The following is a 25,330-nucleotide window of genomic DNA, read 5'->3' as shown; positions in this document are numbered from 1 at the left end:
GCAGTTCGAAAGCAAGAAATTGCAAGTAGATAAATAGGCCCCGCTTCAGCGGGAAAGGTAACAGCGTTCCGTGCACCTCGGTGTTCAGTCATGCCGGCCACATGACCACGGAAGCGTCTTCGGACAGCGCTGGCTTTTCGGCTTAGAAATGGAGATGAGTACCACACCCTAGAGTCGGACACGACTGGCTGGGGACACCTTTACCTTTTTATTATTTTATAATTTGTTGTAAACCACATTGAGATTTTAAAGTGGGAAGTGGTATATAAATACTCTAAAATTAATTTATAATTAAAAAAAAGCCAATTTAGAGTGAGAGCAAAAAACAATGACATTGTTGCTTAGCCCAATAAGATTATCTATGTGGTGCTGTAATATCATCACATCCCAATTAGTTGAGATCACAGTTCCTGGAATAACATGCAGTTAACAGGGAAAATGGTGCCAAAACAGTAGTCAAAGAGAGGCTATTAATACCAGGCACTTATGAAAAAGTTAGACACTGGAGGGAATGAGGTTCAAAGAGGAGTTTGACCCCTAAACACCAATTTCACACCAAACCTATTCACTGGAGTATTTGGCTCAGGACTGCTTCCAGAATCTTCCTTACATAAATTTTTTTGGGGGCCACATGTCATTACAGGCTGCTGAAAGGGTGCGAGATAAGCACTGAGGCTGGAAATGTACAGATAGTGGAAAATTAATCTAAAGAAGTCTATTATTACACATCAGTTCCTAGGCTGCTCTTCACCTTGTAAAGCAGACCTTTGCAGCATATATGGAGGTCAACAGAGGTTCAATCATTCCAGACTTCACCCCATAATTGTAGAGGATATCATTTCAGTCCAAAGTGCATTTCCAACATACTTATTTTCTAAAGTTCAACAAAGTAGGAAAGCCCCCAAGAGCAAAACTTTCTACAGCCAAATCTTCTGCACAAATGCAGAAAAGTATATGAGGAGTGTTTTTTTCCCTTAATCTAGACCAAAAGAAATCCAGGGGCCCGTTGGTTCTGATCACTTACCTGGTGGCTGGTGGTATATTCATTTGTTTCCCCCTTTCTCCCAGATAGGCATGTCACTTGCCCTGTGACTGCAAAGTTAAGAGGAAGGACAATATGGTCCCAGTAGTTGGCCAGAAGATCAAGGGCGCCATTTCTGAGGACCAATCCCAGCAAGAACACTAACAAGGGAAATTCAGCCTGTTCTCCAGCTGGTTGTAAATGCTTGTTAATGCCTGGCGTCTTTTGTTCTGCTTGGCATTGCCAAATTCATCTCCCTCCATCTGCTTTCCTTTGTCTCTGGCCCTTTGATTGTAAGCCTGGGGACAGGGCCTGAGCCTTTATGTTGGTTTATGTACAGCATCTACTTAATACAGGCTCTCTAAAAAGAATAATGATGGAAAAGACGGGCAAAGGGATAAAAAAACCCGCCATCAGTGCCACACTGTTCACACTCCTGGTATATATGATAAATGAATTAACTAAATACAACAATTGGTTCATGGGGGGAGGTAGAAGCTCTGTAGCTTGTAGTTCCATAGCATTTAAAGCAGCCTTCTCCAACCCGGTGACCCCCTCCCAGATATTTTGGACTACAACTCCCAGAATTCCTGACCATTGACCATGCTGGCTGGGGTGGATGGGTGTTGAAGTTCAAAACATCTGGAGGGCACCAGGTTGGGGAAGGCTGATTTAAGGTTAAACAGCAATGCTAAATTACTTCCCTCCCCTTCCATTTGATGTGACTCTGCAAATGGTAAAACTCAACCTGCAGTGGGGGATCAGGACCATTTGTATGTTAGAGCCACTATTTGCAGAGACCAGAATGTATAGGGCACAACAAACAGGGCTGGCCTTAGGGGTGGGTGAGCTGGGCAATCACCGGGGCGCCGAGCTGAAGGGGGTGCCAAGCCGAGCTCAGTGGCTGCATTTTTGAATGTACTGTCTGCAGTGAGCTAGGGTACAAAAAGCAAGTGTCTGTAACCCCTTTTTCCAAGGTTCTACATGTTGTTTGGGTACTAAGTACAAAAATGATCATCCTTCACTTAGTTTTAAAGTATAGTTCTTTTTCAATTTCCACTCTGATGTCATTAGCGCTAGGTAAAAATCAGTGGAACACAGCTTTCCTTTGAGGCAACATCACCGAGCACGTAGCACTCCAAATACTAGGAACACTAGGAACACTATATAATAATAATTAACTAAAGCCGTAAGCTGTAAGAGGTCAGCTGGATGCCTTTTCGATTTATAACTTTTCCTCATTATTTTTAAAGATACAAAGAACGGAACTTTTAAAATAAATATTACCAAATGCTTACCAAAAGATAGGAACTGTTATAAAACAACAGCAAACAAATTGTAAGTAAAACCTGCGATAGTTCTGCTGTGTTGCACAGTGCACGGCCACTGCTCAGAAGGTGGCTTTTCGAACTCAGGCTTGTGCGATCACGGTTTTGAGCAATGTCATTCTCGATAGACATCACACCTGCACCAGGCCCCATAAATCCTCTGGGTGGCCTTGCAAAACTGACTAGGGGGTATGGAAGGGCATCAAAGGCACTCCTCGCCCAGGGCGCTATTTATCCTAGGGCCGGCCCTGACAACAACGCCATGGTTTGTGTGATGTGTATATCGCAGAATCAAGGTTTACAAATTGCATGAATAGGGCCTAGGGACCTGGCTAGGCACTTAAAAGATTTGGGGCCCAGAAGGCCCATTTGGGGCCCAGAAGGCCCATTTGCATAAAACCCTGAGCTGTGGAATTCCCTCCCAAGGGAAGCTAGGTTTGCTCCCTCTCTGTTGTCCTTCCGCTGGCAGGCAAAAGCTGCTTTATTCAAGTAGACCTTTGGCCTGTAAGTGGGTCTGTTGGGTTGGCTGCTGTTTTTTATTCTTTGTTCTGTAATTGTTATGTTTTTATTGAAATGTAATGCATTGTTTTATTGTTTTAATCCATTTTCATTGTGCCTATAAACTGCCATTTATTGCCATTTGGGGTGTAGAAAGTTGGGGTACAAATAAAACAAAAATGTTAATTTATATCTATATATGCAAATTTAGACACAATTACTCAGATTTATTTAAACTTCACAGTAGGCAAAACCAGCCAATTAACTTCTCATCCAAATAATCTCAAATACAACAAATTCTTCAACTAATTTGCACCCTGACCCAGATCATCCCAAACGTACAGAATGTTTTCCTAAGCTTTATTGCCACACAGGAAAAGATTTTGGGGGGTGGGGGGAGCATGTGGGAAGGAGAGAACTCACCTTCCCCTCCCCTGCTGTAACCCCTTTAACATTGCCTCCCAGCATCGCAGTTAAGGAAAAAACAACCCTCCATTGGGACCATGGGCTCTGTGGAATAGATCTGGGGATTTTGGAATAGATTCAGGACCTGGGCCTAATGGGCCCAGCCCTAGCAACACCTTTGATGGGGCCTTTGGGCACTGGGCTCTTTGCATGGAGGTCTCTGTGCAAATGGGACAAACTGGAGACAGAATGGGACAGGCTAGTGAGATCCCAATCCTCCACTGTGTGGTGAGTTTGAATGTCCATGTAGGACCAGTACATTCCAGTGTTGCCTCTGAAAAGTATTGGGCAGGGGCTAAAATCCATATGCTTTCAGTGATCCTAGAACGGTCCTAGAGCAACACAAGAGAAGATAATAATAATAATAATAATAATAATAATAATAATAATATAAACTTTCCATCCAGCAGCAACACCACACATGAAGAGCCACAAAGAAGCAGAGGCCCAAATCAAGTATTCTCCTGCTGAACCAAGAAGCAGAGCAGTAGCTCTGAGCTGCTCTGTAAAGCGTGTCATTTCCCCCTGCCGCACGTGGGTGAATGCAATATTAATGCTTCCTTCATCATCTCTGAAATGCCAATGTCAAAATGGTCTCCATATCTGATCTGGAAAGCAAGGAAGCATTTCAGCCCCCATGAAGCCTAGATAATGGATAAAGAGCATGGCGAAATATGTACATCCTAAAAGCAAAAATAAAGTCCTTTTATCTGATAAGGATCCAAGCTTCTGCCCTCATTTTATCAGGTCCCCTCCTCCTGGGCAAGGTGGTGCATCATTCATGGGTAATGCTTTCCCCCTCCGATGTCCCCACACAGAGCAATTCTTTATCTATCAGCAAAGAAACTGGGTTGCTTATCTGATGAGTTAAATATGAAAATGTTCTTTTTTGAGCTAGATGCCTATTCACTCTTCAGATCATACACATGGCCAGAAAAACAATGCCATAAGATGATTTTATTTTAAATTAGTCTCATTTTGGATAAAAGCAAAAAGCCCAACTGCTTGTTACAGAAATTAAGACACCTCCTTCCAAAGATGTTCAAGGCATGTTACTGCTGGAACAACAATAAAATATAATATTACCCCATTCCCATGGTGAAAATGGAGTGTCCTTAGGTGCAAGATTCTTCTAGCAAGGCTGACGTTATGAAATCTTACATGTGTTCAACAGTAGAACGGCAGGGCTAAGAGATAACAGGAAGGACAGATTAGTAAATTTCTTTAAACTTCCATGCAGAATGGGAGATGTTTAGTGTATCTCACTCATAACGCATTGGGAAAAGGAAATGACATGGCTGGAGGGGGTGATGGAGAGGAACATCTGCCCTCCAGATGTTTTAGACTACAACTTCTATAACTCCTGACCATTGGCCATGGTGGCTGGGGCTGATGAGGTTGTAGCCCAAAATATCTGGAAGGCACCAGGTTGCCTACCCCTGGACACTAGGCCAAGTTCAATAGATGCAGAAAGGAGAGGCTGAAAGAACAGGAAGTGGGATGGAGGGAGAAGTACCAGGATGTAGAAGACAATTGCTGTAAAAGGTCTGGATTTAACCTGGGCATCTAAAAGTAGGGAAGACCCTGCCAAGAAGATAATTGCTTGTACATTGGTTAAGGAGAGCCTGTTTAAGTCTCCCTTGGGGGGCATAAATATGGTGTGCTGCTTGGGACAGGGCATGAAACTAAATCTGAACTTCACACATTTGTCATTTGTACTTGGTGGAACAAGTCATGGGAATATTAGGTGGCTACTACATGTGTGCCCTTAGAAAAGTGACCTTGGGCAGAAATGCAGCATTTCCACCAAGACTGCGAATCTGAAGCCTTCCCGCTCCTACAAATGCCTCAATCCATTTCAGTAAAGTGGATTGGATTTCAGAGGCTGGAGCTGTTTATTTGTCAAAACAACAAGTCATTGTAGCCTGTCAGTCACACACTGAAGGAGAGAAAGGGGGTGGGGAAAACAGTAGCCTACAGAGAAACATTGTTTTCCAAGAAAATCCCAAGGCTATACTGCTTAGGGAAGACAACAAAGAAATCCCGAGTTGTTGTAACAGCAAACAAGCACCAACCCTAAGGGCAAACCTCTATGCTCCAGTTAATCAAAACCAGAAAGTGAATCCATGCATTATTTTAAAAAGTGCTCTTTAAAAACAAGGAAACAAAATCAGGAAGCATCCATAAACATGCGCTTCTTTGCTGCACTGTGGACAAAGGCTGAATCTGGTAGTTTTTCCCTAGCATTTAGCATGTCTGTCACCGATACATGAGGGATGAGTACAGCCCTTTCCACAAATTTCAGCAGAGTTGGGGGTTTGTCCCCCCCCCCGATAGGATTAAATGTATATTAATTTGGGATGAGGAAGGAAAACACAATCCAAATACAGCATTTGAAGTCTGCTTCTCTTAACATTGTGCAGGTTACTTTGGGGTTGCTAGAAGTCAATTTCCTGCATTTCGTCACACTCTAGTGCAGGGATGGGGGAACTCTAGGCTGTTGACCGTTTCTGGCCCAAGAAACCTCCCCATCTGGTCTGCAAAGGCCCTGCTGTTCTCTGAAGCCCCACCCTGTTGGGAAAGGTGAGACACCTCAAGGCACCAGGAATGCTGTGAAATGGTGGTTCCAAGGGAGCAGTCCCCTCCTCTCTGCTGCTCGGCTGTGTCCTGATCAGCCAAGCATGGCGCAGGGATGTGGGATCGCAAGGAGAGGCGTTTTGAAACTCCCCTCCCTATGATCTCTCCCCCTCCCCATGGCTCAACTGATTGGGAAACAGCTGAAGAGCAGCAAGGGAGCAGGGAGTTAGCCATCTGGGCTGGCAAAGCAGAGCATTAGCTTTGCTAGCCCGATCAGCTTCCGCACTGGCCGCAGAGGAAGCGAAGCCACATTTTCCACATCCAGAATGGAAGCTGATTGGGCCGGTGAAGCAGAGACAGACTGTTCTTCTTTGTCAGCCCGATCTGCTGTGCATCGGTGTGAGAATATGAGTGGATGTGTAAATGGTCATAACCCCATCTCCTTTGGGCTTTGGCTCCTGAAAGGTTTCCACCGAGGCAATGCAGCTGTCAGCCTAAAAAGGTTCCTGATCCCTCCTCTAAAGTGACCAAGAACTAGAACCCCCAGTGGAGCTATGCAGATGAAGAGGCAGATGGACAGGGGCAGGCTGGCTTGATTTTCAAAGGCTAGGATCATGGGGGCAAGGAACAGCTCTAGCCTACAGCCCAAGTGTACTTCCTGTAGTTTTCCCCATAGGTGTGAATGGCAACTACTCATTTATAGGGGGGACAATAAGGTGCTACACTTGGGGACGGTATTGTGGGGAAGGAACTAGGTGGGCCCTAATGACTGGGATCCCTGTTGGGGTCTACTGTGTGTCTATATGTTGAAACACACTGCAGTTCCCAGGAGTCTTGACTGTTAATAAGCCCTCTCTTCACATGCCCTGTAGTGGTGTTTTGCTAGTGTAGAATATAATAGTTGTGCTTTTAAAGATACTCTACCAAGCTGTTACAGAGGGCTGAGCCACAAAAGAATACAAGCTGGAAGTGGGAAATGTACTAAAGAAGGACAACAAGAATGATCAAAGGCTTTTCATTCAAAGGGAGTCTAAAAGGAATTAGACTCTTCTTCTGAAGAAAGGCATGGCAAAAGACCCTTTAGAAAGAGGGTATGTAATCATGACTAGGTTTTTGTGTGTGTTTCAACTGTAGTGGAACTAGAATCCACAGCAAAATGAAATACAACAGGTTTAAGGAAATACTTGTTCATACAACACAAAATGTATCGGAGGAATTTACTTCCAGTAACACGATGACGGCTTGTATTATAGCTGGATTTACACTCCTATGTTTATGGAATCTCTAAACTAAGGGAGCCATATTCCATATTCTTAAAGCCCACAGTATTCTTCGACAGCAGCCTTAGATTTGGAAGTGTATTTTGTCACAAAACCTGATCCTCTCGACACTTGCCATACACTATAATAGAGTCAATGAACACCTGTTGGCTGGATCTTTACATACAAAACCTGAAAAGACGTAACACCACAGTGTGGAATCTCTGGGTAGTATCCAATATTAGTCTACATAGAGTAGACCCACTGAAATGAATGAGACTTAAGTTAGTCATAACTCACTTAATTCCCATTCATTTCAATGAGTCTACTTCACATAGGCCTAACATTGGAAAGTGCCCGCTCTCTCATACACACAACGTTTGAACTGGTTTTCTTTTTCTTACAAGTGAAACTATTGAGCAAAATTTCCACCAGAATCTAATCCTCCTTTGATATAATGCAGATGCAATTTACGGGCTACAGAAACTGGTCATCCCTCATGAGTCCTCTCCCAGGTGTTCTGCTGTTCACACCTGTCCTAAATCAGAGACTGTTGGGTTCGGAGAATGCTGTAGTTCATTCATGCCCTTGTTTTTCCTTTGCAGTACAGGGCTAGCTAGCCCATTGCTTGTCCTAGAAAAGTTGCTCTCTCTTAACAGTTCAAAAGTTATTCAGTTTTCTTTGAAGGCATTATGTACCATCAATACAGCCGCAGGTTGGCAGAGATTCCTTTTGGCAAGAGCCACTGTCATTTGGCAAAGCCATCATGCTTCCTTCTTGTGTGAAACCTAACCCATGTAGGGGCAGTGCAGCTTGGGAAAGCCGTGCCAGCATTCTAGCTCAGCAAGCACTGCATTCTCTTTCCCTTTACACCAATGGCCAACTGCAGCTGCACGCCCAAGTCAAGCACATTTCAGACTTGGGGAAGGGCTGGAGACATCAGGAGGTCAAACTTGATCAGAGGCCTGGCAATCACCCGGACCTCCTCATTTAATGGGTTAGACTTAAGGTTCACGCTCTGGAGAGACTCCATGGAGGCAAGCTTCTCAACAGGCACATCTGCAGCAAGAAGAAGAGGCATAAAATTAGCAATTTCCAAGACTAAATGTCAAACACCAGCATTTCAGGCACAGAAGTCAAAGACAATTGACATCCTCCATTACATGACCATTAAAAAAGGGGTGGGATTGTATTCAAATATTAATGGATTTGACCTGGATCAAGAGACACATACAAATTGGCAAAAAGGTTCAGTGGCTGAGCACCTGCTTTGCATGCAGAAGTTCCCTGATTCAATCCCCAGCATCTCCAGGTAAGGCCGGGAAACACTCTTATCTGAAACCTTGGAGAGCCACTGCCATTCACCAGTACTCTTCAGTCTTTGCAGACCTGGGACTCACCTTCAGTCTGAACATGCATCTGCAGAGCCACTTCTCAGTTTTTTTACCATATTTATTTATTATTACATTTATATCCCGCCTTTCATCCTCTTGCAAGGAACCCAAGGTGGATTACATAGTCCTCCTCCTCCCCTCCATTTTATTCTCCATTTTATCCTCACAACAAGCCTGTGAGGTAGGTCAGGTTGAGAGTCAGTGACTGGCCCAAAGCCACCCAGTGAGCTTCATGGCCGAGTGGGGACTAGAACCGAGGTCTCCCGAGTCCCAGTCCAACACTCTAACCGCTACACCACACTGGCTCTCGTTCATGATTCGCACATATGTTTGTATAGTGGCTGTGCTGCTGTTGGAACACACTTTAGGGAAGACTACGACCCAGTAGTGGATCCTGATCCACCGGCTGAATACCAATAGTACAGACAATACAGAGTTAGATGGACCAATAGTTTGGCTTGGTATATGGAAGCTTCCTATGTCCCTAATTACAACAAAACCAAACACCGCCCCCCAAGCCTTAGCTATTGTTATGAAACAACGACCTTTAGTTCTAAATAAGCACTATCAGTTATTACTTAAAAGTAACAATGTTTTGCACCTATAAATATCTTTGAGTAATATTCAGAAGACTTGAACAATTTATTTTTGTGTCTGCCTTGTTATGATAGGGCAACCTTGAGAAAAGTGTAATTAAACAAACAGTAGATTCATATCAGCTAAAAATACAAGAGTCAGTTTTAAAGAGCAGATATGGTTATATGAGTCCTTGATCTTCAGTGAAGTGTGCACAGACAAATAACAAGTGCTCAGTTGATAATAACATGAAGATAAAGTTTTCTTGTGTGCCTCATCTGCACTGATGAACTTGCTTCTGTTATGAGTAGTTTGGGCTCTGAATTTTTCTGCTCATTCCAGTATTTCCATACAGAACGGCAACCTGTGAACAGATGTGTTACTTTATTCTGGAGTAAATAGACTCATAGCTTTTCTAAATTGGCTGTTAATATGCTGTATCTACTTCGATTTGAGATCTGAGCAAAGGAGTGTTTCCTTTCCTGCTTTTCCACTACATAACTCTAGGTGGCACTGTGGTATAGTGGAACAGTGCAAACACATGAGAGGAAATCACTCTTTCCTTCGCTTTCACAATTAAATGAAGCATTTTCCCCACTCTAAAAAAATGTGCCGAAAATGCTCATATTTATTTATTTATTGCATTTATACCCCGCCTTTTTTCCTCTTGCAAGGAACCCAAGGCGGCTTACATTATCCTCCTCCTCTCCATTTTATCCTCACAACAACAACCCTGTGAGGTGGTTTGGGCTGAGAATCTGTGACTGGCCCAAAGTCACCCAGTGAGCTTCCATGGCTGAGTGGTGACTAGAACCCGGATCTCCCAGCTCCTAGTCCAACACTCTTGCCACTACACCACGCTGGCTCTCGTTAGACATAGAAGCAAAAGTAGAGGGTCACCCTGTTGGCTAAAGAACTCGTAAACAACCATGAGTACGGAATAACGAGCACATGATAAATCCTTCATATAGAAAATTCTTGCACAATTCTGAAGCGGGGCCAATCTTATTAGATGAGAAGCAACATGAGACAGTTAATTTGGGCAGCCAGAGGGTGTGCCATTTTTTCTCCTTTTCAATTTCCATCTATGTGCCATAAAAAATGGAGATAGAGAGAGCGAGATGGTGGTAGAAGAATGGAGGAGTGCTGTGATTTAAAAGTTTTGCTTCAACCATATAAATATCTAAGGCTGGCAATGCCCTGTCGTCAGACATTAATTCTGTAAGTTCCAGGAGTCAAATTTTGAGAAGAGCTTAATTATTATTTCCTTGAACTTGAAATGCACTCAAGAGCTGAGCTGGTTCAATGAGATGTGTGGGGTTTTTTTTTACTATCTTTGATAATTTAAAAATGAAATAAAATAAAGAATTCAAGGAAAGCAAAGGTATGTAAGGGGAGAGATGACTGGCTTCCCATGTCTTTTATTTCTCCTTCAAGGAACAAACTCTCACATTAAGTCACAGAGCTCTAGCAACGGATGTGCTATTTTTTCAATGCTGCAATGGGAATTCAGAGAGGGGGCTGGGAATAGTTTGTGATTGTATGGGAAGAAATCCATAAATGCTCTCTTGAGGAGGGATGCAGAGAAATCTGCAACAGAACCAAATGAGTTCGGATTTTTATGAATCCAGCCCACAGATTCTGCAGTGGACTGGCTCTTCCTCATTGGGGGTTTGTGCGGACTTGCAGAATGGATTTTTTTTATTTTCCAGAATTTTATGCAAATTTTGTTGTGGAAAAAAATGTTTTACAAACGCCAAATATGCGCTTTCCCCCCATAGGTTAAAGTGAATTTGGGAGAATTTGTGCATATTGGGGGGATCTGCATATTTTTGCACATATGAATTTGGGAACATTATCATTTGCGAAAATGCACATTTGCACAAAACCAGAAGCTAAAAAAATTCCTATTCTGTCGATGGGCAAATGACAGAACAAAAGGCGCCTGACAATCCATGAAACACAGACAGAGCGGAGTTTACACAATCCGTACATCCCTACTCTCAAGGCCTCTATTTTGGTATTTGTATTGTGGTCGTGCCAATCTGGCCACACCTGTTTGTGTTATAGATAATCAATCTATACATGTTACATTATAGCCTCCCCTAACCTAGTGCCCTCCAGATTTGTAGGACTACAGTTCCTGCCATCCCCATCTGGGGGGTGTTTATTTAGTTGCTGGGGATGATAAGGGTTGTAGTCCAACCCATCTGGAGAGCACATGGCTGGGGAAGGCTGTTCCATGGCATAAATCAGCAGTGGGCAACTTCCAGCCAAACACCCCACTGCTGCCAAAGATGCCACCATTGCAGAATTTGTTGCTGCAGAGGCTTCTGGGAGCACAATTGGGGTCTCTGCACACCGTGTTTTCAACCCAAACCACAAGATTTTTTTGTCACCACTGCAGTGGTGAATTCAATGGTGGTGGTGTGTGTGGGGGAATTCAGAAACAACTGAGCCCTCTAGAAAAGTGGCTGGTGGTGGACTGCATGCAGCAGCCCTTGGGTTACCATCATTGATTGGCATCAATTGCAACTGAGAAGGTGCCACATTTCCCTAGAGTAAATATTGCTGTAGACTTCCTATTTCAGTTTGGACTGAATGCTTGGACTGCAAGCACATATGAGTCAAGAATCCCTTTGACATAACCAAGGGATTTGACTATTTCCCCCCCGTCCAGGCTTTTCTTGCTTAGAAGACTACACAAAATAAAATTTAAAAGGAACAGATGCAGGTTGTGAGCATTTGATTTCACAGAGCTTCTCATATCGATTGTTGCAGGGTGGCCTGTCTCAGCTATTCCCACCACTGACCTCTATAGCCACCTTGGAAGGAGAGCTGGGCAAAAAGCTGGATCAGCTATAATGGGAGATGCTCTCAGGTCCACGTTCCAGTAGTGTTGCTTGTTCAAGGAAATTCCAGAAGCCCAGTCTGTCAAAGTTTACCAACCATCTTCATTCCTTTCGTATGGGGACATATGGGGGATAGCTTCACCCCCAATATTCTATTGGTCCCCTGAGAAAGGCAGTCATCTCTGTTTAATTGCCAGCCTCCTTGTCTAGTGGGGTGGCCAGGGAGGAGCAAAATAAACAGAAGTGCCTTGGGGAAGAATGATCTTGGGAACTCTGGGAATTGTCATGTTAGCAGCAGCTTCAGACAACCTGAATGATTGGGTTCAGATGATCACATTGGTAAAAGAAGCCATCATGGCTTCTTCCCCCAACCCCACGCATGACCGCCACTTGCATAATCACCTGTGATGCAGTGTGGGTTGCCGTGTCGTCCGAACCCGGCACGCAGTGCTGCGGGGTTAGCTTCTTACCCATCCTACAAACCATGACTTGTGGGGGTGGCTTTTTGCCCACTCTACACCCCGCCCATGATCCCCAGCAACTGGTCTACATAGGTATACTACCTCTGATATTGGACGTAGCATACAGCCATCAGGACTAGTAGCCTTTGAAAACCTACTCCTCTATGAATTTGTTTAATACCTTTTAAAACCATCCAAATTGGTAGCCATCACTATGTCTTGTGGAAGTGAATTCCATAGTTTGACTCCGCGCTGTGTGAGGAAGTACTTCCTTTTATCTGTTCTGAATCTCTCACCAATCAGCTTCACGGGATGACCCCAGGTTCTAGTATTATGGGAGAGGGAGAAAAATGTCTCCCTATCCACTTTCTCCACACCATGCATAATTTTCTATACCTCTATCATGTCTCCCCATACTCGCCTCTTTTCTAAGCTAAACAATCCCAGATGTTTTAACCTTTCCTCATAGGGGAGTTGCTCCAGCCACAATAATAAATTGTGGTATGGATTTAAACACTATTGACAGATGGAACAACTTTAATTACTTCCCACTGAAAGTATTGAAAAAAAAAAGAGAGGCATTCTTTAGTTCTATTGGTCACTCAAAGTCCTAGGCACTAACTATATCTTACACACAAAAACATTTAACAGAGCCTTGATTAGTGGTGTAGTGGAAGCAGGCCTCAGAGAGTGGAAGCTCCAGTAAGGGGATAATTTTGAGCAAGGAAGCCATGCAAGATATGGGGGTGTTTAACCTTTCCCTGAGCCTTTGTTTCCTTGCTCAAAATACCACTCCAGTCAGCTTTGCCCCTCCAGGTTCAAAAGGCAGCACAGAAAATTCTAGAGGTGGGGGGTTCTGGAGTGGAGAACTGACAGCCCGGGATAGGATTAAGAGGCTAACTACTCCTTCCATGGCCACTTCTCTGCTCAAAGCTATCCTTCCCAAAGCTGTTTTTCTTTTAAAATAAACATGTTGAGGCTCCATTGCATGTAAGATAAGGTTAGTGCCTTTTACACTGGGCCTGGCGATGCACTAAGTAAGCCACTGGCCATGCTAGGTGGAATGATGGGAGTTGCAGTCCAACACATCTGGAGGACACGAGGGTGGCAGAGGCTGCAGGAAAGCTATTCATCTTGTGGTAATTATTGGTCTGCCAATCTGTGGCAATTCTTCCTCCCCTGAAGGCATGTAAATACTGAGGCCATGCACAACAGCATGTACATGAATCCTGATGGGTTTGCAGACACTGCAAATAACTGTTGACTGCCCAAAAGGCATTTGCCTGGCAGTCTCTCCCAGTCCTCTGCAAAGTCTCGCATTTACCTTCCCAAAAATATGGCAGGATCACTGACAGGCCTGCCTGAGGCCAACAAACTGTTCTGAAAAAGGAATTAAATCCCAAACAATGAAGGAAATCTGAGTTGCATACATATAATCCAAGAATGCCTAAGGCTACCAATGGCTTGATGCTAAATAGCAGTGAAAACTTTACCGTACAAAGGTGGCAAGTTTGGTTTCTTGCCATCCCTACCAGGTGGTTGGGGTTCTGGAGCCAAAATTCTGTGCGCTTCTGAAACTCTTGGGGGCGGGGGTGTTCTCAACATTGGCAAGGCTTTAAGCAGTTCTGTGGACACCTTGATCACAGTCACTCTTCTGTTCGATGTCTAACTGTCTGGCTTTTTAGGGGGCGGAACACCACCATGCCAGCTGCCTTTGAAAACATCTCTAACTTGTTAACAAGAGTTACTTGCTCAGGACAAAAGTGCTCGAATTCAAAACAAACCACAGGAGCGCTGGGAGACGTATGGTACTTCTGCACAGTACTGTTTGGTTTGGATCTTAGCACACCCAAGAGTCACAAAGCACATATACCCCAGGCCTGCTTGCCTTGATCCACCACTGGTTTACATAGTGCAGGGGTGTTGAACCTCTTTCAGCCCAAGGGCCAAATTCCATTCCAGAGAAGCTCTTGGAGGCCGCATTCCAGTGGTGGGCAGCAGTTGAATACAAAAGGGGCCAGGCCAAAACTACCAGCATACTGTCGCTTCAAGCTCTTACTCCCTATAACGAAGCCTTAGGAGAAGCATTTCAACCTTTCAGAATGGAGACAAAACTGCACAAAAGCCAAGGAACCGCCAAATAGACAGTGGTCGGGGGAAAAGGGGGTGGAGTCAGGGTGTAATGACTTGTCCTTCAAGGGTTCTGTGGAATAAGCTCACATATAAATGAAGACTCCCATACACCAGACAAAAGGTTTACTCTTTAATCCAAATATGAACCAACCACCAGCATAGCCTCTATGCTAGGAACACTTGGTTAGTTAAATACTCTACAGCTGTGCTGGGAGACAGTTAATCTTAAAGAGAGATTACACCACACAGGGGAAAGGGCGGGACCATTGGGGGAACCCTAGTGGGCCAGACTGGGATCTCAGGAGGGCCAGATTTGGTCTCTGGGTCTGAAATTCTGCACCTCTGAAGTAGCAGATATGGGCATTTCTGGGCTATGGACAGCAACTGCAGCCCACACATTAAGAAAGTACAATAAAGGAACAATCCTATGCATGCCGAGACAGAAAAAATGCCTACAACTCCCAGCATGCCCTAGCCAGCCATGGGACCATCCTCTGGTGCGCTTCTCGCTCTAAGAGGGGTCTAGCCCATGCTCTGGGCTAGACCCCTCTTAGAGGGGGCACTGATTCTTCACCTTTACTCTGTTCCTCGTCTTCAGTTTCTGGGTCTTCATTTTCAGTTTCCACTTCTTAGGGATTTCATCCCAATCAGGTGACATGATGATGTTGCACACCTCGGAACGCTGTGGGCAATTCTTCTGAGCTCGGCATACCAGGCTAACAGCTACTTCTTCAGCTTCACGCTCCCGCGCCTCGTTAGAGGCCAGGCTGTCCTGCAACATTTCTCTAATTAACAGCCTCAGATCTTGCTCTTTTCTCAGCTCAGCCTTGAGCTTTTCTGCTGTTTCCTCTCTCCATTCTGAATCCTTCTGCCCGACAGCTCCTAAAGCTGTCAGCAATAACCATGCTAGAAGTCCTGCACACTGCTTCTCTTTAGCTGACCACTTCTCCAGCAGCAGAGATTCTAACACAGTTTCCAGACCCACTGGGGTGCAGTCCTCTTTGACCTCTGGCCATGCAATCAGGACAAACAGGACTGCCAATTGCTTTGCGGCTGGACCCCACAGCTCCAACTGTGGTTTAACAAGCCAACCCCCCAATCCTCCTTCCCTTTGAATCTGAACATAGCAGTATTTTGGGTACCCTGCTCTTAGACATAAGATCAACCTGTAAGTGATTTATTTATTTATTTTTAAATTAAGGCATTGACTTCAACTTCTCAGATCTTCAAATCTTCGAAGTTTAGGCCTTCTCCTGCCCAATTTCATTGTGCACAAGCATAAATTTCTTCACTGGGCAGTCTTTGAAGACACTAGCACCCCCCTTGACCTGAGCATCTCCTGCCTCTGCATTTCTCAATCAGAGGGAGCAGAGGGTAAAATGCCTCCCTGCAGTGAAGGGAGACACCTCTGATCCCCCACCCCACCAAGCTCAGAAACAATGTCCTCTTTTGTTCCAGAGCACCTTATGGGGCTCAATGGGGCTTACTCGAGGCTTGCAGACTTACAGGGTGATCTTATGTCTACTCAGCAGTAAGTTCCATTGAGTTCAATGTGGCTTACTCGTGAGTAAGTGAGTGCCCAGGCTTGGGGCCACAAGAAAACATTACAGCACCAGTTAAGCTAGAATGCGGGGGAAGGGTGCGTACAGGCACTCAGTTGTGATCCTCATTTTTTTTTTAAAAAAAAAAAGCCAAAGCAGGGGATAGAAGGAGGTAAAAGTTAGCATCATTTGAAGGGAGAGAACAACCCGTTGCTCATTGCAGGACGCCTGATTCCCTTGCACTTTCCCATCTAAAATTCTGACCGGGGTTGACCCTACTGAGCTTCCCAGACCAGACAAGAGCAGGCACCTCTAGCCATTTCCTTGCTGGTGATAAAGCTCTGAGTGCTGAGGAACCTATGCAATGTCATCTCATGGTCTTCTTCGAAGCTTCAAAGAAGCTAGCAGCCCCGCCAAAACATGAGTGCTGGGTGACGTCGCCGCTGCCCCTCTTCCTCACGCTGGCTGCAAAGGGCTGGTGCAGGGAAAAGAGCATCGGCAGACACCCCCCAACCTCTGGCCCGGCCTCCAGCAGGTGGGGGGGGTGGAGAAGAGGATAGGTGCCTCCTTCTTCCCTCCACCCCCACCTGCTACAGTGACGGCAGCAAGGGACAAGCTTTCACCCGGCTTTGAGCCCCAACAGGATGCTCGCACCATCCCTACAAACACACACACAGGGAAAGAGGAAGAGAGGGACAGTGGGCGGGGAATCAGCAGAAACAGGGAGACTTTCTGCTCCTCCAATGAGAGCCGCCGTCTTTAAGAACAGGAAGACAGCGCAGCTCTCAAGTGTGAACCAAGCTCGTGTATTCAATCAAGAACCCCAACGGAGAAAATGGGTGAGTGTGGATAATCACGTTTTAATGCAACTGCGTTTAACCCAACAGGACCCTGACTTCATTGCGATGGCAGGTGCAATGTACAGTCAGGGCCAGAAATATTGGAACAAGGATAACTGTTTTGGCAGTTGGCCTCTGTACACCACTGCATTGAAGTTGAAAGGAAACACACCCAGATGGGAGAGAAGTCAGGACTTTCAGCTGTAATTCAAGGGATTTGACAAAAGTGGGGCACTAACCATTCTGGAAGGACAGCCAGTGGCATACACACACACCCATCGTTGGTGGCTCATAAGTAATGGAACAAACCAACATCATTTCAAACTTAAGGATCACCTTTAATACCTGGATGAAAATCCTCTGCAGTCAATGACTGCCAGAACTCTGGAACCCATGGACATAACCAAATGCTGAGTTTCCTCCCTCGAGATGCTTTGCCAGGCCTTTACTGCAGCTGCCTTCAGCTGCTGCTTGTTTGTGGGTCTTTCTGCCTTCACTCTTGTCTTCAGTAAGTGAAAATCATGCTCTATTGGGCTGAGATCAGGTGACTGACTTGGCCATTAAAGAACATCCCACTTCTTTGCCTTGAGAAACTCTTGGGTAGCTTTTGCTGTATGTTTTGGGTCATTATCCATCTGCAGTATGAAGAGGCGTCCTATCGGTTTGGCAGCATTCAGCTGAATCTGAGCAGAAAGTATAGCCCTATACACTTCAGAATTCATCCTGCTGCTTTTATCAGCAGTCAGGTCATCAATAAACACCAGTGACCCAGTTCCATTGGCAGCCATGCATGCCCATGCCATAACACTGCCTCCACCATGTTTGACAGATGATGTGGTATGCTTTGGATCATGAGCTGTTCCTTTCCTTCTCCAAACTTTTCTCTTCCCATCATTCTGGTACAAGTTAATCTTGGTTTCATCAGTTCAAAGTATCTTATTCCAGAACTGGGAAGGCTTTTTTAGGTGTTTTCTGGCAAAGGCTAATCTGGCCTGTCTGTTCTTGAGCGTTACCAGTGGTTTGCGCCTTGTGGTGAAGCTTCTGTACTTACATTCATACAGCCATCTCTTGACTGTAGATGTTAACAATGACATGCCTACCTCCTCAAGAGCGTTCTTGACCTGGCTAGATGTTGTGAAAGGGTTCCTCTTCACCAGGAGCAGAATTCTGCGGTCATCCACTTTAGTTGTCTTCCGTGGTCTGCCAGGCCTTTTGCTGTTGCTGAGCTTGCCAGTTAAGGCCTTCTTTTTCAGGATGTTCCAAACTGTTGTGTTGGCCACTCCCAATGTTTCTGCTATCTCTCTGATGGGTTTATGTTGTTTCCTCAGCCTAATGATGGCCTCCTTCACTCGCATGGACACCTCTTTGGACCTCATTTTGGGAGTTCCAGTGAACAGCTACCAAATGCAAATGTAACACTCAGAACCACCTCCAGGCCTTTTATCTGCTTGATTGGTCATGGGGTACCCAGGAAACAGGCCACACCTGGCCATGCAGCTGCTTGTCAGCCATTCGTTCCATTACTTATGAGCCACCAACGATGCGTGTGTGAGTGTATGCCACTGGTTGTAATTCCTGAATGGTTAGTGCCCCACTTTTGTCAAACCCATTGAATTACAGCTGAACGTCCTGACTTCGCTCCCATCTGGGTGTGTTTCCTTTCAACTTCAATGTGGTGGTGTACAGAGGCCAACTGCCAAAACAGTTATCCTTGTTCCAATATTTCTGGCCCTGACTGTAGATCGGCCCAGTTACACTAGTGATTACTTAGTCCAGTGTTTGATTGTTCAAACTGTCAAGGGCTCCTTGGAGGCCTCTCTCAGTCTAATCCAGTAGCCAAGTCCAGACACAGACAAAGGGATTCCTTTTAAAGCTTTATTCTTCTTTTACAACTTAATAACTCTACAGGTAGCAACTAGATCTGAGCAGCAGAGTACCGATGCCCTAAGTTGAAACAGTTGGTCCCCATTTGAAAGGGAATTACTGGCAGACCCCTGAATTTAAGGACTAGGGAGAGTCCCTCCCCTTTTCCCTTGGATCCTCTGGGCGCAGCCTTTGTTTGCGCGCCAACCGGGCACTACGCCTCCTTTCCACGCCCTCCATCTGGCGCCGCTTTCTGCGTCTGCGTCACGCATCCACCAAGTCTGCTATCTGTGCTTGGTCACTCCCTGGACTGCTTTCTAATCTAAAAATGCTGGTGGGAGGAATCTCCGTCAGCTGTGGGCCCTGGGAAAGAGGAGCGCGCTCCTCTCCCAGGAGCGACTGCTCTTCCTCAGAATCAGAACTACTCTGAGATTCTATGGGCTCAGTGTCCACCCTGACAGGTTGTCTCCTTAAGCATAGTGTCTGCATGAACTTAGTAGGTAGCCAACCTAATATTGCTTAGCTCAGGGGTTCCCGATCTTTGATATTTCGAGAGAGTGTTGCGGATGCTCTAACAAAATGGCTGCCATGTGGGCTTGCTCATGCATAGCATGGGTGCCATGGTGAGCTTGACAAAACGCCCATTTCCCAGAAGCCCATCTGATGGGAGTAAATGATAAATAACTTGCCCAAGTACCTCAATGCAAACCAGAGGTGGGGTCTGAGCTTCAAAACACAAAACCACTCTTCTGAAGCCAAATAAAGATGGCATGGGATGGGGAACTTTGTAGTATGCCAGCTTCCAGTTAATTTTGCTTAATTACAAAAAACCTTAAGAAATAAAATAAACAGTCAGGAGGGAGCCTGGTGGGCACCAAGAGAGATATCTGCGGGCACATTGGTGCCCATGGGCACCACGTTGGAGACCCCAAGATTAACTCTATTCCCCCCAACTAGACTACGTTACAATATTTTTATAAAAGTTAATGAAATCTTATCTTGGGGCACTCAGAAACATTATTTAAATCCTGTTATTCTCCATATTTAATACCAATTTCAGTATATCCCAAAGATGAAGTCTCTCCTACAAAGTATATATAAAAACATACAGATGTGTATTTACTCTGCAAAACAATACCTTTTTGTAACATTACCTTTTTGTAAACATACCTTGAAAATATGACTATGTGGCCTCCAATCTCCCCCTCACAGCTAATCCTAAACCTCACAGATACAAATACAACACCCCCACCCCCCCTGCCCAGGACACCAGTGCAGATCAATGGGGTTTCCAAGTCTGGCTGAAGCTATTCCTGGAAATCCCCCCCCCCCCGGCCATATTTTTCACAGTACCAAACCATTAACATTTCCAGGATTGATTTTAATAATGTTCTAGAGATGAAAGCTAATTCCTGGAGACTCCTGGCCAATCCTGGAGGGGTGGCAACCCTAGTGCAGAACTGCACAAATCTATTCTTTCAGAACGTCCTTGCTCTTTATATCGATAAATAATTAATATCAAGCACTTCAGATCTCTACAGAGCCATGTAGCTAGATCACTCACCTGCGGTTTGGAAAACTAGGCCTTAACTTTGCAGTCCTATACAGGTTTGCTCAGAAGTAAGCTCCACTGAGTTCAGTGGTGCTCACTCCATTGTAACCACTCCATGGTATGTGGATATAGGATTGCAGCCCAAAGGGCTTTTTTCATGAGTACATGATTTAGGGAGCAATCCTAAAAGTCCTACAACTCCCAGCATTCCCCAGCCAGCCATGCTGGCTGAGGAATGCTGGGAGTTGTAAGCCTTTTTTCTGTCTAAACATGCATAGGATTGCACCTTAAGAGTAGAAGAAATGTGAACAACCTGCTGGAAAGAGATCTCTGTATCACTCTGAAGATAAATGGAGGTCTTATCAGCCATGTTAATATCAAGCAATGACTTGAGGCAGGGGAATGCACCAAAGATATAAGGACATATGAACTGCTGCCTGACCTTACATTGATCTTTACAGCTAAAGCAGCTATTACTTGCATTTCAGTTGAACTTCTGGGTGGAAATGAGCTCACCTAAACTGCTGATTCTCTTTTTGTAATACACTTCAAAGCATTTGTCAATGACAGCCTTACAAAGTATCTTTCACCATGCAGGAAAACCAACAAATGATATCCAAGTCTGTTAACCAGTGATGGTCAACAGTACCTTTTTTTTTTTTTTTAACACAGTAATGATTTACCTCGTTCTGTTTCTACTAAGAAATGAAAAATGTATTCTTCATTTGCAAGACTCTTCCAGAGCAAAGGGGGGGAGGGGATAATATTAAAAAGATGCCCCTATAAAAAAAGAGGGCAGTAGCATGCAAAGATCAGGAAATGCTGGAGAAAATGCAGGTAGGAAATAAGGGAAACGCTAGCATGGGAGAAATACCTGCTTGGAATCATGCAGCCACACAACACACTCTTAAGACACTTGACACACACACACACACACACACACACACCGCAACAACCTTGCCACCTCTAGCTCATTCAGTTTTGCTTAGTGGGAATTTTAGTCCAGTGTCCTCTACCTCAGAGAATGGCAACATTCAGTAAACCAGCATTCCCCAACCTGGTGCCCTCCAGATGTTTTGGATTTCAACTCCCATCAGCCCCAGGCTGCATTACACTGAAAGACTGGAAAGGTCTAGCTTTCATTGTATTTAGATATTTTGTAGCTGAAGGACTACTTTAAAAACTGAACTCTACTGCACTGCAAACAGCAATGTTCCAGAAAACGTGTGGCTCAATTTAGGTTTGGCACTGGCTAGTAGTAAACTAATGGGGCCGCGGTGGCTTAGTGGTTAAGACGCTGAATTGCAGACCGGAAGGTCAGCAGGACAGCAGTTCGAGACCCGAGTGCTGCGTGACGGAGTGAGCTCCTGTCTTCAGTCCCAGCTTCTGCCAACCTAGCAGTTTGAAAGCAAGAAATTGCAAGTAGATAAATAGGTACCACCTCGGTGGGAAAGGTAACAGCGTTCCGTGCACCTCGGTGTTCAGTCATGCCAGCCACATGACCATGGAAGTGTCTTCCGACAGCGCTGGCTCTTCGGCTTAGAAATGGAAATGAGCACCACACCCTAGAGTCAGACACGACTGGTTGGGGACACCTTTACCTTTTTCACCTTTTAGTAGTAAACTAACAGAACGCACATGCCCTAAAATACTATTTTTGTTCACCAAAATACTTTTCCATATGATTCCCAAGGCTGGATGCATCCCACATATCCATGGGTCTGCTATGCAAACATGGAATCTGGTATTCAACTAGACTGAGCCTGGCATTCTGAGCATCTCAGTTACAGTACCCTGAACAATTTCTCCCAAACCTATTATTTAATGTCTGCCTCCAGCCCATTCTCCAATTCCTTCCCTTATTCCTTTCCTCCTCCTCTTCCCCATCTATCCTCATCCCTCCCAACAATTCTTAGAAGCAGAATCATGTGAAACAGGCAGGGGCAAACACAACTGATCAACTGGATATGCCCTGGGGTTTGAATGCAGTTTCTTTGACACACAACTTAGATTTAGCTGGGTTTTTTTCTCCATCAGGATTTTAAGAAGGAAAAAAAAGATGGATGAGGGATAATGGAGCCAGCAATGGAAAGCAAAACAGAAGAGATTCACTTATACGTGTATGTATTATATGAGACTGCAGCATGGTGCCAACTTGTAAGTCAAACAGTATGGATAGAACTTTCATAAAGGAAATGTGTATGAGGGTACGGCAGGGGTGTTGAACCTCTTTCAACCCAGGGGCCGAATTCAGTTTTGGAGAAGCGCTCAGCAGTGGGTGGGGCTGAAGGCAAAGAGGGTGGGACCAAACATACCAGCCTATTTTAGCTTAAAGCCCTTCTTGCCAGTATAAAAGGCTTAGGAGAGGCATTTCAACCTTTTAGAACGGGGGACAAACTGCCCAAATCTGGGAAACCACCAAATGATCAGTCATCAGGGGAAAGGGGGTGGGGCCAGCAGGAAGGGGGCATGGCCATCTGGAGAATCCTGGAGGGCCAGAATAGGATCCTAGGAGGGCCAGATTTGCCCCTGAGCCAGAGGTTCCCCACCCCTATGGTAAAGGAAGAAACACAACACAGAGAGACACAGAGTGAAAATGCCTCTCTTCACCAGGTACATCACTTAAGCAAGCGTTGCCTTGAAACCAGCACTGCCCTCCTGATACTGGAGGAACTAAGGGAGAAGCAATAACAAGTATTAACAAATATATTGTTAATTCAGTACATAACATCTCTCAGTGGGGTCTCTTTCTAAAGCAGGGGTGGGCAACATGAGACCTGTGGCCCACAGCTCCCCAGTGCAACCCCCCGCCCAATATTTTTTTGCAAACAAAAGGGCACCCGGAGCTGCTACACAGTGCTTAACAGGCAAAATGAGCTCTGTAGAATCTAAAGCATGGCTGGTTTTGTACCATACATTAATTGCAAGCTTTGATATTTCGTTCAAAAGATAATGGCCCATTTTCTAGTGTATGTTCACAATGGTTCTCTTATCTTACATGCATGTATCAGAGCTTTATTGTAGCTCTGATTTGTTTCTTTAGCTTTGAAGTGTGGAAGACATCGATTCTTTTGACAGTTCTTTTTTAAAAGTTGATATTCAAGTTAGAAGAACAACTTAACAGAAGTCAGAATATGTACAACGATGGAGCAGATCAATGTTTGTTTTCTCACAATGCTGGGAGATATTAGATGAAGCATGCAGCAAACACAGCAGCCTTTTGGCTACCTTAGAACTGTATGCCTGGAATGAAATTAATGTTACTGGTGTCTTCTTAATAGCTAGAAGGCAGCCGCATCTTATGAGCTGCCTGGCTCGAGCAATCATTAGTGACTCCTGGCTTTTGTTGATAAAATCTGTCCCCTCAAATATTGTTGAAATAGCATATTGTTCTTGAAAGAATATTAGTTCTAATTGCGTATTCTTTTCATTTCATGTGTTGCCAATGCTCATCAATTCTCTTTCAAAGGCCTTTTTTCTTTCTTTCACAGGACTAGAGGTCAGTTGACCCATTTGTACTCAGTCAGTTGGGAATTTCAAAAGCAAAATGCACGATGGAGCTTTCCCCTATTACGAAGTATATGAAGTTTCAATAGCACCAAAGCCATTCTCTACTCATCGGTGAAGCAAAGTGAGGTCTCGGTTTAATGCACCCATTTGGCATTGGGTTGGTTTGTTCATAACGTGGTAACTCTGCTGAACATGAAATCTGGCACACATATTCAAGGCGATAATTTAACATGTCACAGCAAAAAAGACAGAGTCTTGCGGCACCTTAAAGACAAACACATTTATTGCAGCATAAGCTTCCGTCAACTAGAGTCCGCTGCATGGGATCAAATGGACTGTAGTCCGCAAAAGCTTATGCTAGCCTTCTCCAAGCTGGTTGCCCTCCAGATGTAATGGATGCTGGCTGGGGGATTGTGGGAGTTGTAGTCCAACACATCTGGAGGGCAACCACCTTGGGGAAGCCTGACTTAGGCCATAATACATTTGTTCATCTTTAAGGTGCCACAACTCTTTGCTGGTTTCGCTGTAACAAACTAACACCACTACCCCTCTGGAGACAGCTACACTGGGTTGAATACTTGGCTCCAATCTATCCATTTGACACACAGTGAGGTGCAAGAGTGGGACACAGAACATTTTTGTGAAATAGAGCTTATGTGCATCTATTTGTGTGTGAGTAGACCCTGCTCACATAATGTTTTCCACCCAATAAAGGCACATCTTAATTTTACACCAAATGGTCTATAGCACAAATTCTATGCCGAGTGAATGTGTATACGTGCCTGTGTACAAGTACGAGGCAGACCATGTACCCCACCTAGGAATGTGTGAATCAGCAAAACCTGAGCTCACCAAAGTTCTCCAAATTCCATCTTGAGGTTCGTTCTGACTTGAGTCCTTATCAGATTGCGAGCTTTGTTGTTGTTTTTTTCCACATGAAAAACCATGTATTTTCACACATATTTTTCCAAATGTCCGCATCAGTTGTGCACATCTTTGAAATGTATGCATTCTTCTCCCGCTGATTAAAGCATATTTGTGTGCATTTTTCAAAAGTACGCATTTTGTCATGCACATTTTTCAAATGTATGCATGCTGTCGAATGCATTTTTTTCATCCATGAATCACACTGAAACCTCAGAAATGTGTGGACTTCAACCACAGATTGCATCTGAGTCTGTGTTCAGTCCAGAAGGTGCGAACCGGTTAAATCCTGATCAAAAACAAACAGAAATGAATTTCTCATACATCCCATATAGAATCATAGAATCACAGAATAGTAGGGTTGGAAGGGGCCTACAAGGCCATCGAGTCCAACCCCCTGCTCAATGCAGGAATCCAAGTCAGAGCATCCCTGACAGATGGCTGTCCAGCCTCGTCTTGAACGCCTTCCGTGTGGGAGAGCCCACCACCTCCCTAGGGAATTGCTTCCATTGTCGTATTGCTCTAACAGGAAGTTTT

The 25,330-nt window shown here is 44.7% G+C and overlaps 1 protein-coding gene across 4 annotated transcripts in view; it reads right to left on the bottom strand.

Moving 5' to 3' along the window:
• Nucleotides 1-2,380: 2,380 nt before the first annotated feature.
• Nucleotides 2,381-25,330, bottom strand: part of LRRC20 (leucine rich repeat containing 20) — a 148,134-nt gene continuing 125,184 nt past the window's right edge. For 2 of the 4 annotated variants that reach the window (XM_084845550.1, XM_084845554.1), the window contains exon 5: nucleotides 2,381-8,207. In XM_084845550.1, coding sequence (XP_084701676.1) covers nucleotides 8,062-8,207 — 146 coding nt within the window. In that variant the 3' untranslated portion in view covers nucleotides 2,381-8,061. Of the gene's footprint in view, nucleotides 8,208-21,003; nucleotides 25,083-25,330 lie in introns of those variants that run through there. The other 2 variants (XM_084845551.1, XM_084845553.1) reach the window with 1 other exon arrangement.

Source organism: Heloderma suspectum, chromosome 3 (genome assembly GCF_057233095.1).
Source record: "Heloderma suspectum isolate Gila_16-S chromosome 3, 16-S_ref, whole genome shotgun sequence".
Classification (NCBI taxonomy): domain Eukaryota; kingdom Metazoa; phylum Chordata; class Lepidosauria; order Squamata; family Helodermatidae; genus Heloderma; species Heloderma suspectum.
This window is presented reverse-complemented; position numbering and strand designations above follow the sequence as displayed.